This window comes from Colletotrichum orchidophilum, assembly GCF_001831195.1.
Source record: "Colletotrichum orchidophilum strain IMI 309357 chromosome Unknown Scaffold_36.1, whole genome shotgun sequence".
NCBI lineage: Eukaryota > Fungi > Ascomycota > Sordariomycetes > Glomerellales > Glomerellaceae > Colletotrichum > Colletotrichum orchidophilum.
In genome coordinates, this window is record NW_019172992.1 from 247,472 (window position 1) to 272,374 (window position 24,903).

Here is a 24,903-nt window from a genome sequence, read left to right on the forward strand (position 1 = left end):
CAAAAGCTGAAAAGAAAAGGAGAATTGAGAGCTGCATTTTGGTAGATATCAGCACGAAATCGAGAGCTGATTTAGGATACTCAATCTTGACACTGAGGTGCGGAATCATGCTCTACTTTATATTTCTCAGGAGTTGACATACTGAGAGCAAGTTTCTGAGACTGAGCGTGACCACGGGAACAAGTCTGAATTGGGATCGTGCATCCGATGCAATATAGCAATCTTCGCTTCAAACTAAGTAGTCTGAACCTTCTTTTCACAAGACCAATTACACCGCTGCCGTTGTGTCAATTTGTGTAGGTGAATGACTCGAGATTTCATTTCGCGTACGTACGCTATCCTCATCATATTCTCGTGATCTAACTCAAGGAGTCTTGATTGCAAAATTTAGTTTGCGTAAGATAGTGAAGTACGCCCAGGGGTTCATCCCTTTGATCCGGGACAACCGGTCCCTAAAGCTGGTTCATGATTGTCGAATTGGAAGTCCAATTCGACCTCGAGTCAGGGCAAGCGTAGGGGTCATCAACGGTTCGCTACATCAGCTTCCAACTGACCGGCTAACCTACGCACCTCTCTTTTACAACCCACGCAGAGAATCAATATACAGTCAATTGACCCTTCGTCACCCCTAAGACCTACGGTTCGAACCCATAATCCTGTGATACGGATACCAACAATAATAGAAGCCGATCCAGATGCTCGGGGCAGGTGAAAGTCGCTGTCTCAGCCAAGGAAAATCCTAGGTCCCCAACCCCCGCGAGCACAACGAGTACCCAAAGCGTCCAAACAAGGTACAACTTCACTCTTTCAAAGGGCTAGCAAAACCCAGCAGCTCCGATGCTGAAGCTATGCTGCAACTCAATCATGATTCCCGATATTTGGAAAAAGGTCGCATGCGTCGTTCAGCCATTCATTCGAACAATGCTTATTGACCACGAGGTTTCGAAGACCTGAGGATATGACTAGCGTCGAGCAAGCCCATTCAGGCAGGGAGCGGCGTTGCCTCAGCATGGGACACGGTAGAGACGGGTTGCTTCAAAAAGGGTCATTTATGTATTTAGGCTGAGTGGCCGGGTCTCATAAGCCCGCAGCCGATCCTAGGCAATGCTTGAGCTTTACGAAGTGCCCTAAACAGTCTGACAGGGCCTGCCCCTAGTCTGGGCTTACATCCAGCGTCAAGTTGACCTTTGAGTTTCATTAAAGGTAGATCACAGGGCATGCTGTTGGCCCGGTAGTCACAGTCCTCCCTTCAAACCGAACATGCTCTTGAGAGGCCCTGTGAGGCGCGAAGCCTCGGCTGAGCTCGTCTCGTACGAACGCCACCGAAACCGAATTCATCGCCATCACCCTTCGCAAAACCAGCAAGTCGCGTATTCAAAGACTACCAGAAGATCATCGAAGTCTCACAATGACCTCTAGACAACTAACCTTCCTCACACGGCTCTCCTCCCCAAACCCCTCCTCATCACCCTCGAGAACGACATCATCGACCGTGCCTATGGTCCTTGTCCTTATCTCGACCTCGCAATCGCTCTGCTCGGTGAACCACGTCGCAATGCTGAGGGCCTTTTCTATGGCCCTGCCTGTACCGAGCACGATCGCCTCCCCGTTCCTCCCTTTGGTGCCGTTGTCGCGATGAAGCAGGTCGATGCGCTGATTCAGGTTCAGACCCCTCGTCGACGGCGCGTTGCCTTTCAGAGACTTGTCTAGCTGTTTGCGGACGCGTGAGACGGCTGACATGAACGGTGTCGATGAAGACACGTAGACAAGTTGTGATTTTGATGAGACGGGTTGTTGGCGGCGAGGCAGGGCGCGTTTTTGGATCTTGGAGCCTGGAATGGTGTTAGGCGTAGGGTTCATCAGACGGAGGAGAGTGATGGAGTAATTGACCTTCAGGCAGCCGGGGAAGCTTGATCCTTGTGGATGTGGATTGTTTCTGTGAATTCGAGACGTCTTTGCCAGCCTGGCCTTGTGCTGTTGGATGAGTAGGCGCCATAGTAGGGTAGGCAGCCATGTGAGTGTGAGTCTGAGGTGGGTATTTTCCTCCTGCCTTGACGCGCTAGCAGAATATGATGGCTTTTGTAAAGACGCAAAGACCAAACTCAAGGTTGAATGAGATGAATTTTCGATTGATTCAAAGTCCTAGACCGTAGAGTTGTCTGAATCGTGATTTTCCAAGATGTAACTGCTTGAAGTCTTGAACGAGAAATCGAAATCGGCACTGGACCGACGGCCCCAGATGAGAAAAGTGCTTTGAGTGGGTCCAGTGCCGTCTGCAGCAGCGGGGTGCAGGCGCATCACCTCCCCTCCGCTAAATCGGTTCGGTCCCCACTTAACAAGGCACCTTGGCTGGCTCGCACTGCAACCCCTGGTCCCAAGCCTCCCGCTATGACGAGATGCCCGTCTCGAGCTTCAAACTGCCCACCATGAGCTAATCGTTAGACGCTAATTCCCCTGCTGCGGCTGCCTGCGATCTATTCATCAACAGAGACAACTACTAGCAGCTGCTGAAGCAGGAGGGTCTCTGAGTTGACAACATGTCCATAGCGATCTGGCCTCCCGTGGCCCCGGAGGAGCTGATAAAAGGGAAAAGGGAATGCCTCGTATGTCGTCTCGCCTTCTCTGCTTGCCCCGCGCCGAACCGTCGATCTTGTATTCGCAATCTCGATAGACACGATGCTTATCAGGCTTGAAACCCCTCCGCAGGCCCGCGAATTAGAATGGATCGTCGTGGAAACCCACGCAATCCTCAAGGACATCCGCCACGGCCTGCAGGACTGCTATGCTCTCTTGGCCCCAATCGACCCGGGAAGCACCCTCGTCATGAGCACGCAGCGTAACGAGCGCGTAAAGGGAACAGTAACCCGAGTCGGCACGCGGATAATCAAAGGAGTCAGTTCATTCAGCCCCGGCCACCTCCCCTTGATACCTCCTCCACCCCTCTTCAACAATCGTTCATCCAGCGGCTAACATCACCAAGACAATTCACCTCCAGCTCCGAACCCTCCCAACGCAGACCCTGAACCTCGAACCCTCCCACCCGGTCCACATCGCCGCCCTCGAAACGATCCACACCCATCTGACAGAGTGCCTCGACCTCCTCTCCCTAACAGACACCCCGGCCCCCTCTAACAACCCGACCCAGCTCGCCGCCCAGTTGCGCATCATCGCAGCCTCCCTAAACGAATCCTCCTCCCTCCTGAAGGGCCCTGCCCTGAACGAAGCCGACCCCAGCTGGCAGACCGACTCCTGCCCGCCCGTCCATTTTGCCCCAGCCCTCGGCCCAAATATCAGCGTTCACCTGGGTCTCCAAGAATCGAGCTTGGTGCTTTGGCTGCGCGCCCTCGAACCCGTTGATTCGCCGGTACACTTCGGTACCAAGCTCGGCCTCGCCTTGGGAACGGTACGCAGGCTGGAACACGACGAGATGGACCGGCCCTTCCGCTTCACGTACAGCACCATTACGGACGGCGGGCAGAAGCACAGGCATGGCACAGCGCAGTCGAGAAGCAGCGGGAGTAGCCCAAGCGGCTTGGGCACACCCTCCAGCACTGGCGAGGCCACAGAGGTTTTTGTGAGGGAGAAGGTCCGCGTCGAGAGTCTGCCCGACCCGAATCTCATGTCTCTGTCTGCCAAGCTGGTTGCCTTGGGTCACACGCTGGCTAGTGCTAGGAGGAACCTGGCAGCTGTCATGGGCGATGAATTCGACGAGTGAAGAAAGCCCTAGTGCGTGGTTGGAATTTTATACCCCGGAGTTTGGCAGGGCAGTCAATTTGCAAGTCTTCATCGAGGTTACTGTTTTCAAATCCCTATGTGCTGGTTTTGTTCACCAGAATTCTGTACACATACAAGTTGCCAAATGGAAACCCCCAAAGTTCCATGAACGAACCAAACCATCTGTCTTCCTGACGTTCGAACCCCAATCCATGAAAGCAGTCCCTCCCCAATTGTCTTCATTGGCCAGACACAGGCTGGGTCAGCAGGATTCTTCGGGTCGATCAGCGCATCCAGTGTATTGGCCATGTAGGCATCGACAAATGAAAGTTGATGTGGGCGATATGTAGAAGCATGCGATGCGATGCATGCCAGTAACATGGCTGGACCAGTAAGGGGCCAGGAACTCCCAACGATCATGCCACAGGAGACCAGGGCATCGGGATCAAAATTCTCGACTTCATGCTCTGAATAAGAGGGACAGTCTTGTGGACAGTCTCGCTCCAGCCCTCTACGCTCCAGCTCTTCTCGCGGCGGATCTTTCGCTCCTCGAGGTTGGCGAACTGCCACAGGTGGTGAACGGTGTTGAGGTCTCCTATCTGCACGAACCAAGCACCGACACCCTCCATGACCTCGCGTCTGGCCTTCAGGCCGCGTCTCCAGTGGGTCTCCCACTCGAGGAGGTTGCCAGGGTGTAGAGTGTATGATCGCAGCTCGAAAATGCCGCCAAGCTGTCGGGGAGGCGTGGTGGGCCAGAAGGAGAACTCCTGCATGAGAGACGTCTTCTTCGAGGTGATGAGGCTCTTAAGCTTCTTATCGAACTCGGCAAATTCGGGGTGAGAGCCAATGTTGTGGATTGACTCGTGGTAACCCTGGTATCGCTGGTACTCCCAGATATGGACTGCGAGCCTAATATTAGCATCATCTGGTTTCGCTTCAGCATGGGGGAGGTTTTGCGGAGGTAACGTACCAAACGTGTTACAGTCCCCGACTTCGGTCCTCCAGCTTCCTACCAGATGGACCTTATTCTCGGGCATGGAAGCCATGCGTGGGTACCAGCTACCGACGAGCTCGGTGTACTCTTCCACCTTGTCGGGCTTGACCTCGTGCAAGACGATCGAGTGGACGTACTTGCCTCGGGCGAGGACCTGACTGAAGCTTGCCTCGAGCTGAGCATCGAGCTCGCGACCCTCCTTGGTGCCGTAGATGAGGTTGGTCAAGGGGCCGGCCTTGCGGGAAGGCTCTTGGGAGGCCTCGGCCTTCTGTCCTGAAGTAGCACTCACGGATGAGTCCTGGGCGGGCTCAGAGGAGGAGGCAGGGGAGGAGGAGGATTGATTATACGCACGTGCTTCCCGCTGTCTCTGCTGATCGATCAACTGCTCTCGGAACTGCTTCGATTTGTCGTTAAAGGAGGCGACGCTCGTGGGCGCGGCGCTGACGTCGGCCATTGAGGGCACCTTGAGCTGCTGGCTCGTGGAGCTGAATGCTCGCAGCGCGGAACGCGGGGTCGCCGCGCCGGCTGCTCGCACCAATCGCTGGCTCAGCATCTTTGCCTGTGGTGGATTTTGGGATGGGCAAAAAAGATGTTTTGGAGAAGGAAGGTGGGATGAGGAGATGTATGGTGACCAAGAGGTGTCTTTTTCTTCTTCTGCTGGAGCAAGGGGACGTATGTCAACTCAAACAAAGGTGACAAAACGGGCTCTTTTTTCAGCAAGAACAAGCCTCTGGTACAAGATGTGAAGGAGGAAGGAGAGCGAATTCGATACGTCTCGATCGGCAAGAAGCAGGAAGCACCCGAGAGCAGGGATTTATCACAGAGCGGGAAGCAGGTCGGCGTGCAGGAGGTCGTTTGGAGGCGCAGCGTCGGCGGCAGCGGACGGACTGTTGGTACGCTGGTAAGTGGTGGTGGTGGTGGTGGTGGTAGTAGTAACCTATGCGTAGGTAGCGGTTAGATGTCAAGGAGGAGGTGGTGGTCTCGCCCGTGCTTGCAGTGGCAGACTGGGCTAATAGGGCCGATGTAATTGGATGAGGCGACGAGGAGGTCGGGCTACAACCGTGCAACTATGGTTCGTGTCTCTTGTTCTCTGCAGATTCCCCGCACTTCCTGGCAAGGTGAAGGCAGTTGCAGCAAGAAGAAAAGGAGAGCTTCAGGAGGAGGTGTCTGGGTGTGTGTGTGTGTGGCAGGGACAAGATGAATGTGACACAAGGGAGGAGATGTTTGGCTTGCTACACTACGGGTTCGGGGTCTGGCACCACCACCACGCCAATCCCAAGGTCCCAAGTCCAACTCAGCCCCCAGAACCTGGGGAAAGCTGTCGCCGCTGCCTGCCATGGCACGGGGGAACGGGTGCGGGACAGCGAAGCTGGAGCTTGCTAAGGTCACAGGTGGGTACGTATCGCCTCCAAATGCGCCCAGATGCGGAGAAGCGTCGAATGATGTCACATGAGAGCCGGGGTAGAAGGGGGGCATGGAGTCTGGACGAGGGACAAGGACAAATATTACTGCGATGTTCCGAGCCGGCACATTCCCCGGCTCATCCTAGACAAGAGTGGCCCGTGCCCAGAAAAGACCAGAAACAGAATCCGGCGCGGCTATGGCCTCAGGCCATAGTTTCCTCGGCTACGGGTCCAGCCGCCGAAACCGAAAGCTCAATCGGAGGAAAAAGGCTCGTTTTGATAGCTTCACATTGAACCTCCGAGTACCGCCCGCCATACAGAACCCTTCAATATCCCCCCTGCAACCCACATCACAACCGTCAAGATGTCCTGGCTCGGAGCTCGCGCACTCAAGAAGTACCCCACGCCCGTCCGTACGTATTCCTCGACGGCCGTCCCCGTGTGTCCGCCGCGCAATCGCTGACCTCCCTTACAGTTAAGCCGATGGCGCCTTTCTTCGCTGCCGGTATGTCCGAGTCCCCCGATCAACGCTGAGACATGAGCGAAACCAATCGCGAAGAACGAGAACGAAAACACGAAGAGGAGCGACGGGAAGCGCACCAGTTGCTGATAATCCTACAGGTCTGGTCATTGCCTACGGCATCAACTCTGCTCAGAACGCAATGATGAAGTGTACGTCGCGCAAACAAAGACTTGTGGAGGCGCCAATGCTAATTCTGAGATGCAGCCGACGAGTGGAAGAACGATGCACGCAACCCCCTCGCCAAGAAGCATTAAGTTCGCAATGCAGTAGACTGGGTTTCACGGGGAGACGGCCGAGCAGTTGGGAAACGTGTCGAGGATATAGACCCGCCAACGCGTATTCTTCATGGACGCTGTATCATAGACGCATGGCTCGCATTCAATTGAGCTGTTGTACTGATGTACTGATGTATTGATGCCGCAAGTGCCGCGACATGAGGGAACTGCAGGCGCTCTGCGCTCAATTCATGTAACAACGCCAACAGCGACAATCTAACGACATCGCTTTGCTCTTTCAGGGTTTTGAATATGGTACCTCTTGGACCTCGAAGACAGAAATGGTAGGTTGCAGGGACGATAAGCAATAGAGGTTGGTATAAATTCTTGAGTTGCGGAAGACAGCTAGGCTCGGACGTATGGCGTATGAATCACGTGACAACTTCAATTCGATAATTCCACCATTAAAGATGATAGATGATGCTGGCAGCTACCGTGATATCCGAGACTGTGATCAACCTAAAGTTATTTACATCAGACCTCATCAGACTTCAACGAGTGGTTCAATCGGTTGTCCTGGTCCTATTCCTTATCGCCGTCTCAAATCCCCTTATTTTCGGCGAAGAGTCACTTGTGGATTTGTCAGTACCCACCCTCCTTTCTCACTGAACACCTGGACCTCTCATCACGCCTTTGAGCTGCGCCATAGATACACACACATGACACTTTCATTTCACTTTCGATTCAGAGCTATAGCTTCTGCCTCTAGAGTTTCTCGGTTGACAGCCAATAACAGCAAGAATACCCCCTCGTATTTCAGCCACACGTTCATTTGCAAAATGTCTACGGCAGTCGGCTCAGCCCCAAATGGCTCAGCAGCGAAGAAGCCTGCAGGTAACGGCAAGAAGGAGATCAAAATTCTTATGCTCCATGGTAAGATATGTGCTCTGGTCATACAACTTTCAAGATATTCTCATGCTGGCCCTCTATAGCCAGCCTATCATCAACCTTCTCATTCCCATGAAAAGCCCCCAAATCTCATCAAACCTGACTAACACTCCAAGGTTACACCCAATCCGGGCCCCTCTTCCGCTCAAAAACCCGTGCTCTAGAGAAACTCATCGCCAAATCTCTGGGCCCTTTCAACCTCACCCCGACCCTCTTCTACCCAACAGGCCCGTTACAGCTCTCTCCGCGCGACATCCCGGGCTTTGTCCCCGACGAGTCCTCCAACGGCGAGGACCAGGAGATCGACGCCTGGGCCTGGTGGCGCAAGAATGAGTCCTCGGGCTCCTACCGCTTCCTGGACCAGGGCATCTCGACCGTCGCTGACGCGGTCCGCGAGGCCGGCGGCGTCGACGGCGTGCTGGGCTTCAGCCAGGGCGGTGCCTTTGCCGCGCTCCTGACGGCGATCCTGGAGACGCCGTACCGCGATGAGAAGATCCCAGAGGACCTAAAGGCCCCTGCGCAGGCGTTGAGAGAAGCCAACGGCGGTCGGCCGTTCAAGTTTGCCGCCATCTACTCTGGCTTCTTTGCGCCGCCCGAGGAGCTGCAGTGGGCGTACGAGCCCAAGATCAAGACGCCTACGCTGCACTTCCTTGGCAGCTTGGACACTGTGGTCGAGGAATCAAGGAGTCAGGGGCTTGTGGACCGGTGCGAGGAGCCGCTGGTCGTTGTCCATCCCGGTGGGCATTACGTGCCCATCACCAAGGAATGGGCCATGCCGCTCATCGGCTTCATCAAGAAGATTGCAGACGAGGACGCAGCAAAGAGCAACATTTAGACAAACATGATACATCAGTTAACGAGCGAATGATTCGGGTAGGGGTATATAGGAAGGGGCACCAAAGGACATCGGTTCATCATAGAATAGACCGAAGCATGTTTTACACATCCCAGCCTGGTTCATTGCCTTCGTCTAAGACAGTGTTCTACAATTACACGCCGTATCCCGTGCCGAAACCCCGGCAACCATCCAGACGTCTAGCGCGCCTTTGTAGACTTTCCCTTGCCCGACTTCGAGGCGCCAGGCTGAATATTGGCCATCATCTCCTCCTTAGTAATGAGATGATCAATCCGCTCGAGGTGGCCCAACAAGCTCTTCATGTTGGAGCTCCACTCGTTCAGAATGTCGTCCGCATCTCTTGGCTTCGCGAAGCTCACAATGCGGGCGGGGCGATCGATCTTGGCATAGATAGTCTTGGAAGTGACCAGCTCGCTAATGTACTTCTCCGTCTCGTCTTCGGTAAGATCCAGGAGCTGGGTAAGGCGCTGAGTCTGGATGCGAGTGTAGTACTTGGCGACCACACGCACATTGTGCTCGATGACTCTCTTACGAAGGTCCAACCAGCGTTGATGCGCCTTCTCGTCGTCTGACTGACCGGTTTGGGCGTCGAAGACATCAGTCTCGCACAGGTGAGGACCAAAGGTCTTGGCGACTTCTGGCCAGCGCATGAGCTCGTGGACCGTGAAGAGCTTAAGAAGCTCGGCCTCTTGGGTGACTTGGCCGATTCTGGAATCCTTCTGGATTCTGTGCAGAAGGTCGTGCTGCTCGTTGTCGTGAGGAGCAAGAATGACAAAGTAGATGATACGTTGAAGGACCTGCGAGATCTAAGTAAGAGATTGTGCTTGCCACAGTGGAAACTTTGGTCTTACAGGGTGAAGTTTCTTGGGGTCTTCCTCGACTGCCTCGGTGTCAAGAACCTGGCGGTAGTGCTTGCAGACATCAAGGTACTTGTCGTCATGCTTCGCAAGGATGATCTGTTGCTCGTAGTACCGCAGCTTCAGATCCGTTGTGTCGTCCTCCTTCTCTTCAGGAACTTCCTCGCCTCTCGCCTTCTTCTTCTCGCGCTCTTTCTTCTCCTTCTCCAGTTGCTCGGCGGTCTTCTTCGGCTTCCTCGAGAGGTATCGGGTGCTGATCTTCCTGCTCAGGATTTGCGCTTGAGTCCAGTCGCCAACCTCAATGCAGAGTGCGACTTGTGCGAGGATGAACTCGGTCTTCTCCCTTCGGTCCATGGAGCCGAATGTCTCAACCTGCAGCTCGCAGAGGATGTCTGTCGCCGCCTTGAGATCGCCCTGCTCCTTCTTGATATCGGACAAAGTCTTGGTGACACGCGCGCGCTCGACTTCAACGAAAATCTTTCCCTCGGTGACCGTCCGCAATGTCTCGATGACAGTGAGCTTGGTTTCGAGGTTCGGGGTGGAGTCTAGGAAGCCCATGACCGCCTGGACCATCTTTGTAATGGCTTGCTTGAGCTGTCCATGCTTCTTGGAGAGAATCAGGACCTGCTCGTTCATCAAGCTCCAGTCTCCAGCATTCTTGGTGATGTTGACAATGGCGATGAGTATACGCGATGTCGACGCAAGATCTGATGACTTTGCTCCGTTAGCATGTCAATGTATAGGGAAGGGAGGGGCACGTTGCTCACCTGGCGGGTCTGCTTCTCTAGGACGCTCAGCTTCTCGATGGCTGCGGAAATGTCGCTCTGTGCTCGGGGAATCAGTATAAAAAGCAGGGCCATGTCAATTCAGGACCCCATTCCGCACCTTCGCGAGCTTCTCTGCCTCCGGGATCTGCTTGTCCGTCTCCTTCGAGAAGTCCTTCTCGGGCTTCAAGGCGGCCTCCGACATGCTGGGCGATGTTACGGAGTTTTAAGTGTGCAGAACGAAGCGAAAGGGATTCAGGTCGAAGGATCGTGGAGGCGGTGGGTTTGCAGGTCGAGAGGCTGTCGATTAGGAAGGTGAGGCTGATTTGGTTGTTTGTTCAGGTCGAAGGCTACCACAGCTACGCAACATGCTCGTGCCTACCTGACCTCACCCTGGCCACCGCAATGCTCAGGTACCCGGATTAGGTAAGGCGGGGCAGAGCTGGCACGGAGGGACGTACCTTTTCCCGGCCATGCCATCTCACAGTAATAGTGATCCGTGCGTGTTGGTGTCCACCCACGCCACCTTCCGTCTTGTTCTTGCTGCCCGCTCTGTTTTTGGCATTCGCCGGTAGTCTCTCCAATCTCTCTTGTTGACTTCCGGAATGCCATAGTAAAGATGGCTATTATCCATGCAACCATGTCCAGGATAGTATCCAAAACTGGCCAAGTATCGGAATGACCAATGAGTTTCTTCTTTGAGGACTTCATAGGATGGGGAAAAGAATCGGCTGACTGGGTTTAAAGGAGCTTGACTGCAAGTCATGGCTGGCAAATTTAACGACACACATCCGTGTACGGATAGGTTGCCCCAAACTCTCACTGAGCGCATTTTATCACTAATCAGATTTGCTTGCTTCGATGTTTGTGACCTGAAATTCCGACAGGCTGCGTGTCCCGCAAATAAAAATCACGATGACATTCCTTGTTCCTTCCTCAAGACTCAAAAGCATTCCGACTCTCGAACAAAACCCCAAGGATCTACTTATTTCCTTGGCTTCAAGTCGTGTCTAGCCAAATAGGACAGCCTGAAATACTCGTGCAGCGAATCTTCGCCCACGCAAGAAGACAGATGCGCGGGGCCAGCAGAATATGTGAGGCTTTGGCTAATTTAATGTTTTTTATTGCTCAATCTTTCAACTAATGCATTCTTTGCGAACGAGTAATCTAATACAATTATACCCATGATGTACTTGCAAAAAGCTGTGCTATGGACGGATAATAGCAGCATTTAGGGGTTGACAGGCGGGGGGGCGCTGTCAATGACAATCGTCGTAGGGTTGACTTGGTTGCAGGTCTCTCCGAGACCAGCGGTGTGACAGTACGTGGGTACATCACCTTGACCCCAGTAACCGAATCTGTCCGCTCGTGTTAGTTCACCATCGTTCTCAACTACTGCGAACAGAGATAACTCACGCAAGGCCGAGCTCATGGTAGATGCGGAGCGCAAATTCAGTCTCGTTGCCTGGACGGATCGTGAAACGGTACTTGGACTCGCCGCAGGTGATCACATCCGAGGGGACACCGGTCGCACCCTCGCAGGTAAGATCCGCGGCATTGTTGCCAGAGAGGAGGAATCTGACGTTGGTCACTGTGCCATTTTGCTGCTTGAAAACGGAGAGATCGGCGATGTTGATGTTCTCATATGTCAAAGAGGCACCAGATTCCTGGGGTGCTGGAGCAGCGATGGCAGAGACGCCAAAGAGGCCAGCGATAGTAGCGAGAGTGAATTTCATTTTGCAACTTGCAGTCGGTTTGGAATGGTGTCTCGTGATATTGATCAGGGTTGAATTATTGTCGCAAAGCAAAGAGTGTTTACGAGAGTAGGTTGTCTGACTTGGAAGAGGCTCCGTGGGAGTTTTATACTCAGGATTGGGCACTGGAGCAAATGATCATCATCGCCGAGTCGGGTCGGTCGCACAAGTGAGGCTGGTGATTTCGACGTCACTGTCTCTTGGGAGGTGGCCATTTTGTGGAGATTGACTGTCCAGCAGCCCCCATAATGGCCGCGGAACTTTAGATCTCGTAAAGGGAACTATGGCAATGCCGGAAGCGAGTAAACACGAACAGCTATCTAAGTAGCTTTACCTTACGTGTACAGCCAGAAATAGCACAAGAGATGAATCGTCCTATGCTCCACACCGATCATTGACTTTATTTTGACCAGGGTGAGTAACTCTTTGAAAGTCGAATTCAGTCAAGGCTGGTGGCAAGCGATGGCAGTGTGGGAAACTAAAAGATTTCCTGCTGGAGATGACGAAAATAGGGAGGCAAACAAGCCCACAGTGGTGACAGAGAGAGAGAGAGAGAGAGCGCGCGCCCGAGAGGAGGTATAATAGCCAACCCCGAACAGAGGACGCAACGATGTTCTGCTGTGTTGGTAGTCATATCGGGCAACTTAATTGTGGGCAAATGACTGCTGATCTTCTCGTATTACAGCCGAGACCAATGGGTTATCCTTTGTATGGTGATGCCCGCAAAGGGGCCCTCCCCATTCTGATGCCCCAACATTCCGAGGGTGCAGGTCAACCGACCACTGCCCACCTACCTGACCTGGCCTGACCATACTTGTAGATGTGGGGTGCAGGCTAGGGCGGGGGTTAAAGATTAGATATTAATAGTCAAAGTTCGAGTTAGCCCTTGGTTCGAGTCAGGATTATATTTCTCTAGGATCCACCCAAGTTTGATCGGTCAGGCCGGGCCCTTGAGTGATGATTGGTTGACATATAGTTTCGATTTTTATATACCAACTATAAAGTCGCGGACAAATCCGACTTGTAATTCCGGCTGACAGTGCTTCCCATAATTCAAGAGAGAGGTATATTACACTCGATATCTTTTCCACGTTCGCGGCCTTTGTCATGCAAGGAAGTCAGCTTTGGGGGACGCTGTGGTCCGGTTCTCAGTTCGCGATCGCCATCAAGTCAAACGTCACCTCGGGTCTCGGCCGAGATGTAGGAAGAGACGCGGACGCCAGTGATGTGCTCTTGTAAGACATTTGTGTCACTGGGCTTCCAAATTTACTTTATCTGAGCTTCCCGACTTCCCCTCGTCATGAAGATGTTCAAGATTACCTTACCCTGCTGGATACGTAGAGTCAGGCACACCCCGGACATCTAGCCCTTCTTAACAACGGTCTTGAACCTATTCAAGCTTCCCTGGAAGTATTAGAACTCTCCCTAATAGAACTCTCCTCTAGTAGAAGTCTCCCCTGATCTGCCGGTCACTTTCCTTTCTCTTTACCTTCACCAAGATCGATTTATAGCATATCTAAAGGTTTAAAGCAGGATTGTATTATTTATTTTTACATTCATACTCTTCACGTGAAGGTAGATAGTTTCCGGTAGTTGAATCGGCACAATTAAGTTGGTGGAAGTGGTGTTCAACAATCTATCATCATCATCATCACTATATTTTAGGAAGTCTCGTCTTCGATGGCACCGGCAATACGACAATTGAACTGCATCGTTGGTCCTAAGCGCAATAAATAGTAGTGTCTTATATCAGTCTGCAGGCAATCAAATCAACAATATTGCCCATTAACAGTCGGCGTCCGGGTTGTGGGTTGTCGTGGGCCGATATTTCCCCACCTGGCAAACGTAGAACCACAAACTTCTCATATGGTGGCAACAACCAAGTCTATTCGATCCCACAGAGTTGCATTGCTTGAGAATGTTTGGAGCCTCACAGCCTGCCTTACAAAGTCTCCAAATAAGGCTGGATCTGGGCGTCAACCCATTCCCAATGTTGGCAAGCTAAATAAGGATCGAGGAGATCTTTTCGAGCATTTACTTTCTTCCTGGATGGTGATTCAGTATACTGTTGTTTCAATCAGCGATGTCTTTACATGATGTCAATGCTTATCTACATACCCCAGCCGCCATTACCTTCCATAGTGATGGACTCAGGCTGGCCTGACCCAGCAACGGCTCGGTATAGGCAAAGTGCTTTGCTCAATGGTGGGCATGAGATGAGCTTCCATGCCATGCGAGCGATTTCTTCCGCTGCCATGCAAGATTGCAACTTACACACGTTTCCAATTGGGATTTTGGCATGTGTTGCTGTGAATCGGTAATAGAGCTACCGAGATCTATGGCTATCAGAGCAAGATGATTAGACACACTCTGGCACTTTCAGCCGGGGCCGGGGCCAGTGTTATCTGACGATTCCGCTTTTCTTTCGCTCCACCAAAATGGAGAAAACAGATTCAAAAACATACAACACCAGGTATTCGCTGGTCGTCACCGACCCAACTACTAATCCGGCCCTCATTAGCTTATCTATGGGAGAGCGGACGGGATCCCGAGTTTTCCAATGGGTATGGTCGTATGTGAAGGCATCGTGAGATCAGGTTGCTCAAGAAGAGCTCTAGTCTGCGGACTCTAGTTTTCTCCCCCACGAACCGCTCGACGAGCAAGTTCTACCGCTTATAGAGCACTCTCCGCCTTCCATCTTGAGTAACTGGATCAAATGCCTTCGTCCTTTCGTAAGTACATATTGGAGCTGCCGATGGCTGTTCGAGGTGCGCCGTTAGCAGCGTTGAATGACACCCAAATGACACTCACTGGGTCTTGTTGCGCCTTCTTTGCGCTCTACTGTACGAGGCGCGTTAGGAGTCTTCCCAAGACGCGGTAGGCAATGTTGAAATGCCCAAAAGTAGCCCTTATTGCTGCACAGGGTTGGAATCTTGATGGGGGACCGTCATACCGGCGTTGTTTGATGCACATCGAGACGGCTCTCTCCGTACAAAAGCTACTGTATTGATGCATTAATAGTGGCCAGGTCATAGAGTCCAAATTTCAGAAATATTCTTTCTCCACTGAACCCGGGGTTTTGACCTTGTCTACCACAGCTTGGGTTTTGGTTTGGCTGCGAGCTGCTAGCCATACCTGGGCAGTCTTTTGGTTAGAAACCTTAACGACTTCTGTGTCTATGCCGCCATAGACTCCGGTAATGAGGAATGCCTCTTGAATGAAATGTTAATGCAGTAACAAAAGGAGAAAAACAGAACGACCAAAGACTTCTTAAACCAAGGTACATCAAACTTGGTCTCTTGCCTTACTAGACCGAACAGACAGTGTACTGGGCGTGATATGTAGCGTGATAACATGCAGGTTGTGCCATGATTAGGACGCCGGATGAGATATGGATACTCTACGCGGAGTTTTGCATGTCTACGCTTTCACCTCAATAGAATACTCATGACCCCCGATGGCACCCTGAGTTCGACGTACTCGGGTGCGGACGCCGCCGCCCCTTTCAGCAACCAGCAGACCGTGATCTGGTCTCCTCCATGCCCGAGCCCAGGAGTTTCGTGCGACTAACGCAACTAAGATGATGAATGTAGTTAAATGAACAAAAATAAGCCTGCAGAACTTTTGATACGCGAGGGACAGCTTGTGGCTTCGTACCAACTTCGCTAATACTGAGCCCAGTCCTCTCGCCTCTAGAAATCTGTAAGGTGAATGAGTCTATCGAACCTTGAGCTTCTTCATCCCGTTCGTAAGTTTACTGCGTTTCACAGTGGTGAAAGATGTTCTTTTGCGGGAATCCTGGCGTCTGAATACAGTTGGGTTAGGACTTGCGTGAGATTATTTGATGTGAAGCCCAATCTCTCATCAGCGTTACACCTCGCATATCTTTCGCCGCAGTGATAAGCCCGACTATTGGAAAATTCGGCATTTGTTTAAGAGATCCCCTCAGCGATGCGACGAGGTCAGTGAAAGAACACCGAGCAACTAAGCTAGCGGAATTGCTCGTGTTTTCTATCATGACAATCTACATTGGTATCCAGCCCGCAAGCCTTATAGAGATCATCTGCTCACACAAACAGTACCTTTAGTCCTCGGCAACCCTTGACACTAAGATCATGCTTCTCTTAGTTGCACTGAGAAGTCTTCGGATTATTTTGAGTTGTTTAATGTGAGTTGTCGTCTTATCAAAGAGCCATGTGGGGTCTCTTTAGCGTCGCCCACATCAAGCGCATATGTACGCTCTTCCGTATCCGCGACTGACTCTGCCATTGTACGCAACTTGCTGATCTCATGGGGAATATAGAAGATTATGAGGGTGAGGCTGAGTTACTAGCCATCACAAGTGCCATACCCAACTCGGTGATCATCAAACGGATATCGACGTGCCAAAGAAGGACGATGAACTGCTGCCAATTGACAACTACACTATCGTCGTCCTTAGTGAGTCATTTACAGTCTATAATACGTACCCAGAGCTGCGGGATATAACTGGTATGTTTGCTAGGATCGTTATAGTATCTGAAAAGTTTCTCCCATAAAGGAAAGGGTACTGAGGTTTGGGGGAGGGGGGCTGGATGGCGGTGATAACGAAGAAGCGGTGATCTGAGTGATGGTCGTCTTGCACAACTTCACCTCGCAAATTGGCATACGCCATTTACTAGCAGTCGCTCAAGGTATCTAATCGAGCTGTAAGATTAGGTTGTTGGCACTGGGATTGGCGAGCCATGCGACCGTAACGCAAGTACTTTATTTTGAGCCTTACGGAGATGATTATCAGACCATTTTAAGATTTCCAACGTCATCGCCCTTTGAACGTCTCTCATGCGTCTCTACATGGAGCCAAAAATAGATTGGAGGGACTCCGCAACAGCGCCTATACGAATATAATCTCTCTTCTTTTGCTCACACTGAGCGTTCAATAGGCTCTGGTTCCCCGTTGAATCCTTTCCCATCGTGTAGCCGATATCATTTGCTTGATCAGAATTTTTTGAGTCTAAATTATCGACACGCCCGGATAGCCTTCCCATAAGGCCGCGTTGTTGCGTTCAAGAGAAATTCGGCAGGAAGTTGAACCGTGCTATCCTGTACAAATCTGCCGGTGTCTTTTTAAGATATGTGAAAAGGGGGAAGAGGATATTCAAGTGAGCAACTGTGTAGATGAAGCTGCTGACGGTGGTCAGGATTAGTGATACTTTGTTGAGCACTTCTCGACACCTTTCTTCTCTAGGAAGTTCTTCTGCGTCTCGTTACAAGCTCATAGTATAAAGACGGTGCAACTTTGGTAAGGGATATCCGAGACGGAGCCGCTACGTTTTCTCTGATAAAATCCTCACATTCTTGCCAAGATTAAAGCACCCCCTTCTTCTGGAAATTTGATACACCATATAACCTCTTTGAACTATGTACTACGCCAACTGCGGGCCGCATATGGAGTCGATTGTCAAGCTTTCTCCCTAGTACTTGCGAATTTAGCTATTACATCTGCAAAATATGAATTATCTATCATTAGAGACTATACAAATTTGGACATTTTGTGCTTTTTCACTGCTTCGGGCGATGGTTTCCTCTTCCAGGTTTTCAATCCCGTCGGATTACTTACACGACACTGTTTTTCTTTAATACTTCACTCCTTCCACTCGAAATTCGTGACGTGCTCCCAAATACTTGTCTGCCACCCGTTCAGCTGTTCAAGCTTGCGTATGAGGGTTGATACATGCTGATTGTCGGTGTAGCTAGTGGCTATATCGTCTATCAGGACTGACGCCTCCGCGACAAACTTCAAACTAAAAGCCGTTTCTTCGACGAATTTCGAAATTTCATACTTTCCTTCATTCCGAGGCCAAGCCATATGATCGTTAGAGCGATATTAAAGTTGAATCTCAGCCTGATCGCGATGGCCATAGGCACACAAACACGGGAACTCTTTTATTCAACCAAAAGAAGCCACGAGAGCCCCACCAGACCGAGATGGCACCTCAAAGAGCAGGCAGAGAAGCTGGCCAATCCCAGACGCGAGAGGAAGCCTTGCCGATTCGATAGTGAACCGTTCAGAAACGGACTGTAATACACTCCTACTATGCTCAGATGGGGGATATTCAGTACTGCTACTCATCGGGCTATAGTTTGTACGGCATACATTCTGACTGCGCGATGATAATTTCATGGGCGAAAACAAACTCAATTTTTTCAATCACCTCATCCTAGGTACGGAAGCAAAAGCGAGACAGATTAGGTCTTGAAAGAAATCGTTATTGCTCAGGTCTCGTGGCTCATTCTAAGTCTGATGAGTTCGCTGTATTATACATTTTCCAATTACCCAGCTTGAGACTGCTTCGATTTCATTTGCTGTCAAGGCTATCTGTAGCTATATGGCCAACTAGCGGAGACCAAAAGACATTTCCTACGCCACCGTCCTCCCGGCGCCAGTTTTGTGTGCTCCTTTCCTAGATTACGAGGGGCCTCAGGCCTAGACACAATAATTCATGCTCCGCCCGCCTGCGGTCACCAACGAAAGCAAGAACAGAGGATGAATGAGTCGATAACAGGTTAGAAAAAGTTCCAAGTGACCTCGAGTAGATGAAGGGCGATAGTCCCCTCTTATTAATCCTCATGGCCATCTCCTCTCTTGGCTTTGGCGGCTCACATTGTCTTGCGTGGAACTTTGAGTCTCCCTCCAAGACCGAACTACTTTGCTAGAGGGTTGCGGGTGTTACTCCGGCTGCCTTCCCTTCCATAGGTAAGCTTAGGAATTGGCCTTGCCATCCACTTCTTGGCCAGTGCGCCCACAGCTGGTAATTACTCAAACTCCAGGACCACTCGTGGCTGCCCTCACCAGACACAGTCCATATCCGGAGTAGTCGATTGTTCTCCGGCTCTTTCTCTTGTTCGCTGTCATCGAACCCACGAAGCTTCTCGAATACAGGCCGCAAGCCGGAAACACCCTTAACAAAAGATGAACTCCAGAAACAAAACATTAATAGCTACCCACTTCAATTTCCGGAGAATTATCGATGTTACACTCTCTTATCGTCTAGGAACGCTGATAGATAGCACAGTCCACATGTAGGCGAAGATTTTGACAACACAGCCCCATACAAGCGTAAGCGAGCCGCAGGTCGTCGGGCCTGCGTAACCCCCACGGGCCACGAGTTCTGTCGTGGAGACGTTGGCAGCTTCGGACCCCATTGCACTGCTCAGACGAGGAGGCCGGGGCCAACCGATTGCTGAACAAGGGAGCTGCAACTTAACCGACGCGGTGCCACCTATGACACCACCTCGGACATTATCCTTGCCCCTGATGTCTCCCACTCTTTACCAACCACTTGTTGCAGAAGATTGAGCCGCACTGGTTCTGGTGAAATATGCAGCTGTGGAGTGATAGGTATATTGTTTCAGGACAAGCAGATCTGGTTGAGCCGGCTGAAGCGGAGCTCCCCAGCAATGGAAACGCGGGGCGTTCTACGGGTCGATGGGTGATGTACCCAAAGGTTCTCGCATGGCTGTCCTCCACGCCAACCCCTTGCAACTGTTACCCTTTGGAATTAAGGTACATCTCCTGGGCAATGTTGAAATCGCCCCCGAACGGTGAAGGCCGCGTACGAAAAGGGAAGGCTGGGAGCGCGGTCTCGTCGACCAATACAGTTGTAGAGATAGGTTTATTGTGTTGGACATACGTACTGCGTGATAACGTACTCGTCCAGAAGTAATACGGCTTGAGTAGCCAGTGAGGCAAAGACCTCATGAAGACACGTTCTGTTGTCCACACGAAGGGCATGTTCTATTTGCTAAGTGATCATAATCTTGCGGTTCAGGAGATGCTGGTGGTGGAGCGGATACAGCGGCAATGACAGGCCTGCGATCTACAGCCAGTTGTGGATATCGGCCACCTGATGCAGATCATTCGGCTCATCATCGACCCAGTCGTGCATGGCGGCTAATTGGAGCCTGTCAGCTTTAAAATTGGCATGATCAAGGATGGAAGCAAAGAGTGGGTGCTTCTGAAATGTGCTCCTTGGGTCGCCTAGATGTAGTCAAAAGTGAGGCGAGATCGTTCCCACGTGCTTCCCAACGCACGCACTGTGATAACACATCAGTGCCTTTCGCGGTATTGCTGTCCAAGAATTGCCGGGTGAAGATGTTGAGGCCACGATTACTGGGTTTGATTAGCATGCATCGGTTCAAGACGAAAACGGATTTAACCCGAGTCGTCATGCACATATAGTTTATCCGCATTCCACAATTATATCCGCATCTTAGCGATAGACAGGTGCCAATTCGTAAGCATATTGCAACTACACATGGAGGCCCACTCCAAGCCTCTCTGTGACGGCCGCATGCGTGCGTTAGCCGCTTACTACTACGACTGTCTTATTTCTTAGCTTGCAGAGACACACGTGCATGACGGCTCGGGCCAAAATAGCCGCCAGACTACTAGCGAAACTAACCCTTCGCGCCTCTATGCGAGCTACATTCCTCCCGGGGCTTTTGACACTTGCCAGAAGACTCTATCATCTTATTGATGGCGATTTTGCGGACTTTGATAGTTTCCTTCACAAATTGGTCGGCGGCTGATTAGACTCTCGCCAAGTGAGCACCAGACAAGCTTCCCATTTTTCGAGACTCGACACACACCACTGGAAAGGTTTACTTCAGGCTCTAGAGTATCACAATCTGCTCTGATAATAAATATGGATTATGAGCCTGTAGCACCTTGATTATTACGCTCCTAGCTAGAAATGATGGACAGCAAAGTGGCCAGCGATTGAGCATATCGCTTTATTACATGGAAAACTTCTAATGAAACCGTGTTAGAGCACACAGCAAAAGGAAAACAAGGTGGGTAGAACGCAGCTTGCATTGCCCAAGTGTGAATGAAGGAAAGGACCGAGTCTGATATGTACTGAGTAAAAAGATTGACCACGTGAAAAGATGAGCGGCAGACTTTGCGAATATGATGGGCGTTTTGTGACTTGTAAGATCAGCTCCCATCAAGTCAACTTGACGGTGACGACACCCTTGGATGGGATTGAGACGGAGACACCCGAGCACGAGATGCTAACCTCCGTGGAAACGAACTTGTGAGTATTGTCAGTGACCCATGCGCTCGCAGCCTCGGGTGTGAAACCTGTCAACGACACGCTGGCATTCTGAGCAGCGCTGCCATTGTTCGTGAACACAACCACAACAGACCCATCCTTGTTCTGGACTGCCGCCGTCAAGACATCGGCCGCCACCATGCCCGAGGTCTGCAATCTCTGCGCGCCGGGGCGGATGTACCGCGACCACATGGCAAACGCCCAAAAGTTGGCCGAAGGCGTCGCGGTCGTGCCGTTCTGGGTGTCGACGAGGTGGGAGTCGGACTGCAGCTGATTCTGTTCGAAGCCCTCCCAGTAGAGGTAGGCGGACAGCTTCGCGTTGATGATGCCGACGGCGATCTTGTTGGCCCAGGTCATGCCCTCGCTAGCGCCGCCGTTCTCGTACCACGTCAGGTCAAAGGGCGTCGTGATGCCGGATTCGGAGACCCACGAGGTCAGCGTGGTGTTGAGGGGGGTGTTGGCGTCGCCCGAGTAGGTGTGCGAGGTGATGAGGCCCAGGTAGGACTCCATGCCGGCGGCGACGAGGGCGTTGGTGTACTTGACGGTGGAGCCCCAGCCGACTGCGTCACAGCAGGTTATGGCGGTCTTGAGACCGGCAGATTGGACAGCCTTGGAGAGAATGGGGATGAAAGAGATGGCTTCCTGGGCATTGGGGCTGATTTGCATTTGGGAATACCCGGGCCTGGACGGTGATGAGCTTTCGTATCTAGTTGGAATTGGGAGGGTTCTGATACTCACGAGTAGTCGGGCTCGTTGAGAAAGCCGAGTTGGGTTACGTTTAGACCGGCTTGTTGGTAGTACTTGACATACTGCACAAGGAAATCGGCGTAGGCCTGTCGCCAATCGCCAGAGGGGCAAGTGTGACCGGTTGTGCCGCACAGATAGCTGAGAGGGTGTTAGTAAGTGGCTGCCAAAGTAGACTGCTTGCGTTCGAGCAACTCACCCCGCCGTCGCGTCGTTGCCACTGGTCTTCATGAATCCAGGAGCACTCCAAGCATCGGCGTAGATTTGATTGACGCCATAGCTGACGGCCTGCTTCGTGAACCAAACCTGGCCACTGTCCTCGTCGTCCCAGGTATAAGCCGGCGTGCCTGAAGGCGACCCAGGACTGGTGGGAAGAATACTGTCGCCTTGGCCGCCGGAACCGATGCGGTTGCGGATGATGCTGAACCCGGCACCGGTGGTGGGGCTGAAGAGCAGATCAAGCGCCTGCTTCTGAAGAGCCGCAGGCGCGTTCTGGAACTCTTTGGCACGGCCGAAAGCCTGAGAGAAGCCAAAGCCGTCGATTCTTTGCAACTTGGAGGTGGCATCGACCGTTACCTGACCCAGTGCCAAGACACCTAGGCCGGCAACACCAAGTAGCGTACTAGTGAAGGGGGCCATTGGATCAACCAATCAAGCGCGGGAAAGAGGGAGATGAATTAAGAATGGAACGAAACGAAATTGGGAGTGAGTGGGTTAGCTCTGCGCGCCAAGAAATTTGACAGCTGCCAAAGTGCTGGGGAACTAATATATTAGAAGCATTTCCAGACATGCCGATGAACGCGAAGGCCTCGCATCTCCTCGTATGCAATGGCGGCCAGCGAAGGCGCAATAGCAACCAGTAAAGGTTCATGATCACGGTGGTTCTTTGGCGGTTGGAATGTTGGTGGCGTGGGTGTGCGCCGTGGACCCGGAATTAAGGAGTCGGGATAATATATTTGGGGTTCTAGCTGGGCTCGGATAATCAGTGACTAAGGCGTGGTGGCGTACTAGGGGAGCCAGGGAGACGCAATCAACCTTACCTCGGGTTGGCCCGAACTCCTCGCATAGCTAGCTGCCGGTCTGTCTTTGGGTACCTACCAGGTAGTCAAGTAAAGTGAATCTGCCGCTCAGGGGCTAGGCGATGTCTGTTCCATTGTCTACCGGTATCTGCAGAATGCAACAGGCAATTTCTGCGCTTGAATCAACTTCCTTTAGTCCGTGGCCCAAGGTAAGTGGTATAATGAACGTAGAGATCCTCATCCGTGACAACTGTAGGTCCATACAAACCAGCGGGAAAGCGACTAGACTGAATGACGGGCTCCGCGGCATCACCACTAGCCCACTTCGTCTGAAACATCGGCTACCAGCACCTGGACATTGCAGTGGAAAATGTGAGTTGTAGGCCGCTGGACCTACGGCCGACGATCTTTGAGATGAGATACTAGAAGAAGGGTGCATTTCCTGTCTTTGGCCACCGTGATCGTTCGAATCATTCACCTCATTTGTTTCTCATTCTACTTCTGTTCCCTCTTTGGCCCTATTACTAGAATCCATCTTATTCTATACGGGGAAGCAAATTCTGTCATCATGAGGTTCTCTGCCATTAATGTCTTGGCTGTTGCCCAGGTGGCGTCCGCTCATTACTTCTTCGATTCCGTGGTTCAAGGCGGTACTGCCGGGAAGTCCTTCCAGTACATTCGAGACTTCACTCGTCCCACCAAGTACAACCCGATTAAATTCTCAGAAAATCCGGCTGCCGACATCCGGGACAACTCTTACATTGACGGCCCGGACAGCAGATGCAACCAGGGAGCCTTCACCAACGCCGCCAAGACGCAGGTCCTCGACGTGACTGCGGGGAGCGACGTTACCGTACAGCTTGGTGTTAGCGGTACCATTGCGCACCCTGGTTCGTGAACCCCACCACCGCCGCCGTGCCGCCTGGTGTTTCCCTGCCGCCGCACAGCGACTAACCTCTATGGCCATCTCTAGGACCCGCCCTGTACTACTTGTCAAAAGCCCCCAATGGCAACGTGAAGGACTACGATGGCTCAGGCGACTGGTTCAAGATTGGCGACACGGGCGTTTGCAACCAAGGTGCCGACTTCACCCAGGGCGCATGGTGTTCCTGGGCCAAGAGCTCTCTCACCGCTACCATCCCCAAGGATACGCCCTCCGGAGAGTACCTCCTGCGCTTTGAGCACATTGGTAAGATATTTTTTTGCATGGACATCACTCATGACGCGTGTGTGCTGGCTGTCTAACGAAAACCCCTTCAGGCGTCCACAAGTCGTTCGACCATGAGCCTGAGCACTTTGTGTCTTGCGTCCAGATCAACATCACAGGAGGCGGCAACGGCACCCCCGGCCCGCTGGTCAAGTTCCCGGGCGCGTACAAGTACACCGATCCCTACGTGAGCTTCAGCCTCTACGGCGGCTACAAGCCCTTCCCGATGCCCGGCCCTGCTGTGTGGACCGGCGGATCGAGCGGCGTCAACAGCACCGCGGCTTCTGTGCCGACCGTCCCTACCCACCCGCCTTCGACGACCCTGATCACTTCTACTCGCTCTGCTACGCGTTCCGCTACTCATTCTGCTACTCCCAGCGCAAATTCTACTGTCGGTTGCGCTAAGCTTCGCCACTGATCCGCCCGACAGTCAATATTGCCCAGCATATGCTCTGTCTAGTACCGCTTGCATCGGGCAAGGGATGGGGTGATAAAGGGTGGATGTGTCTGGGTTTTGCTGAGATGGTATTCTAAGGCAGTATCATCTGCATCTGATTGTTCTCATTTGATTGTTCTTTCCATTCTCCTGTACCATTTTATAAATTTACACTTTATTTGCCATGGTCAATAGACTATGCACTATCACTTTCTCGCTCGTTCAGAAATGTCGTTCCATAAGTGCAAGACACATGTAGGATGCAAGACACATGTAGGATGCACGATCTAAGTGGTGTAGAAATCGACGCCCCTGGGACATTCTCTCAGGATATCTCACCTACAGCGTCTAGTGTAATCAGATCATCCCAATGA

At 52.0% G+C, this 24,903-nt stretch overlaps 10 protein-coding genes across 10 annotated transcripts; 4 read left to right on the forward strand and 6 right to left on the reverse strand.

Moving 5' to 3' along the window:
* Positions 1-1,392: 1,392 nt before the first annotated feature.
* Positions 1,393-2,014, reverse strand: CORC01_05270 (uncharacterized protein; the record flags this gene model as incomplete). The annotated part of the gene is made up of 2 exons (XM_022616913.1): positions 1,393-1,832; positions 1,891-2,014. The coding sequence occupies 2 exons, from the start codon at positions 2,012-2,014 to the stop codon at positions 1,393-1,395; spliced, it is 564 nt and encodes a 187-aa protein (XP_022476618.1).
* A 662-nt stretch (positions 2,015-2,676) lies between these two features.
* Positions 2,677-3,715, forward strand: CORC01_05271 (uncharacterized protein; the record flags this gene model as incomplete). The annotated part of the gene is made up of 2 exons (XM_022616914.1): positions 2,677-2,892; positions 2,981-3,715. The coding sequence occupies 2 exons, from the start codon at positions 2,677-2,679 to the stop codon at positions 3,713-3,715; spliced, it is 951 nt and encodes a 316-aa protein (XP_022476619.1).
* A 415-nt stretch (positions 3,716-4,130) lies between these two features.
* Positions 4,131-5,261, reverse strand: CORC01_05272 (uncharacterized protein; the record flags this gene model as incomplete). The annotated part of the gene is made up of 1 exon (XM_022616915.1): positions 4,131-5,261. One exon carries the CDS (start codon positions 5,259-5,261, stop codon positions 4,131-4,133), a length of 1,131 nt encoding a protein of 376 aa, XP_022476620.1.
* Positions 5,262-5,525: 264 nt separating this feature from the next.
* On the reverse strand, positions 5,526-6,184 carry CORC01_05273 (uncharacterized protein; the record flags this gene model as incomplete). The annotated part of the gene is made up of 2 exons (XM_022616916.1): positions 5,526-5,645; positions 6,017-6,184. The coding sequence occupies 2 exons, from the start codon at positions 6,182-6,184 to the stop codon at positions 5,526-5,528; spliced, it is 288 nt and encodes a 95-aa protein (XP_022476621.1).
* Positions 6,185-6,475: 291 nt separating this feature from the next.
* On the forward strand, positions 6,476-6,888 carry CORC01_05274 (ATP synthase subunit J; the record flags this gene model as incomplete). The annotated part of the gene is made up of 4 exons (XM_022616917.1): positions 6,476-6,524; positions 6,587-6,616; positions 6,733-6,783; positions 6,839-6,888. The coding sequence occupies 4 exons, from the start codon at positions 6,476-6,478 to the stop codon at positions 6,886-6,888; spliced, it is 180 nt and encodes a 59-aa protein (XP_022476622.1).
* Positions 6,889-7,688: 800 nt separating this feature from the next.
* Positions 7,689-8,632, forward strand: CORC01_05275 (serine hydrolase; the record flags this gene model as incomplete). The annotated part of the gene is made up of 2 exons (XM_022616918.1): positions 7,689-7,782; positions 7,914-8,632. The coding sequence occupies 2 exons, from the start codon at positions 7,689-7,691 to the stop codon at positions 8,630-8,632; spliced, it is 813 nt and encodes a 270-aa protein (XP_022476623.1).
* Positions 8,633-8,832: 200 nt separating this feature from the next.
* CORC01_05276 (PCI domain-containing protein) lies at positions 8,833-10,479 on the reverse strand (the record flags this gene model as incomplete). The annotated part of the gene is made up of 4 exons (XM_022616919.1): positions 8,833-9,450; positions 9,505-10,224; positions 10,278-10,334; positions 10,396-10,479. 4 exons carry the CDS (start codon positions 10,477-10,479, stop codon positions 8,833-8,835), a joined length of 1,479 nt encoding a protein of 492 aa, XP_022476624.1.
* A 1,026-nt stretch (positions 10,480-11,505) lies between these two features.
* Positions 11,506-12,010, reverse strand: CORC01_05277 (uncharacterized protein; the record flags this gene model as incomplete). Its single annotated transcript, XM_022616920.1, has 2 exons — positions 11,506-11,632; positions 11,691-12,010. The coding sequence occupies 2 exons, from the start codon at positions 12,008-12,010 to the stop codon at positions 11,506-11,508; spliced, it is 447 nt and encodes a 148-aa protein (XP_022476625.1).
* Positions 12,011-21,015: 9,005 nt separating this feature from the next.
* CORC01_05278 (cellulosome enzyme) lies at positions 21,016-22,506 on the reverse strand (the record flags this gene model as incomplete). The annotated part of the gene is made up of 3 exons (XM_022616921.1): positions 21,016-21,805; positions 21,862-22,008; positions 22,067-22,506. The coding sequence occupies 3 exons, from the start codon at positions 22,504-22,506 to the stop codon at positions 21,016-21,018; spliced, it is 1,377 nt and encodes a 458-aa protein (XP_022476626.1).
* Positions 22,507-23,454: 948 nt separating this feature from the next.
* CORC01_05279 (fungal cellulose binding domain-containing protein) lies at positions 23,455-24,511 on the forward strand (the record flags this gene model as incomplete). The annotated part of the gene is made up of 3 exons (XM_022616922.1): positions 23,455-23,776; positions 23,860-24,075; positions 24,147-24,511. The coding sequence occupies 3 exons, from the start codon at positions 23,455-23,457 to the stop codon at positions 24,509-24,511; spliced, it is 903 nt and encodes a 300-aa protein (XP_022476627.1).
* Between the last annotated feature and the right edge of the window lie 392 nt (positions 24,512-24,903).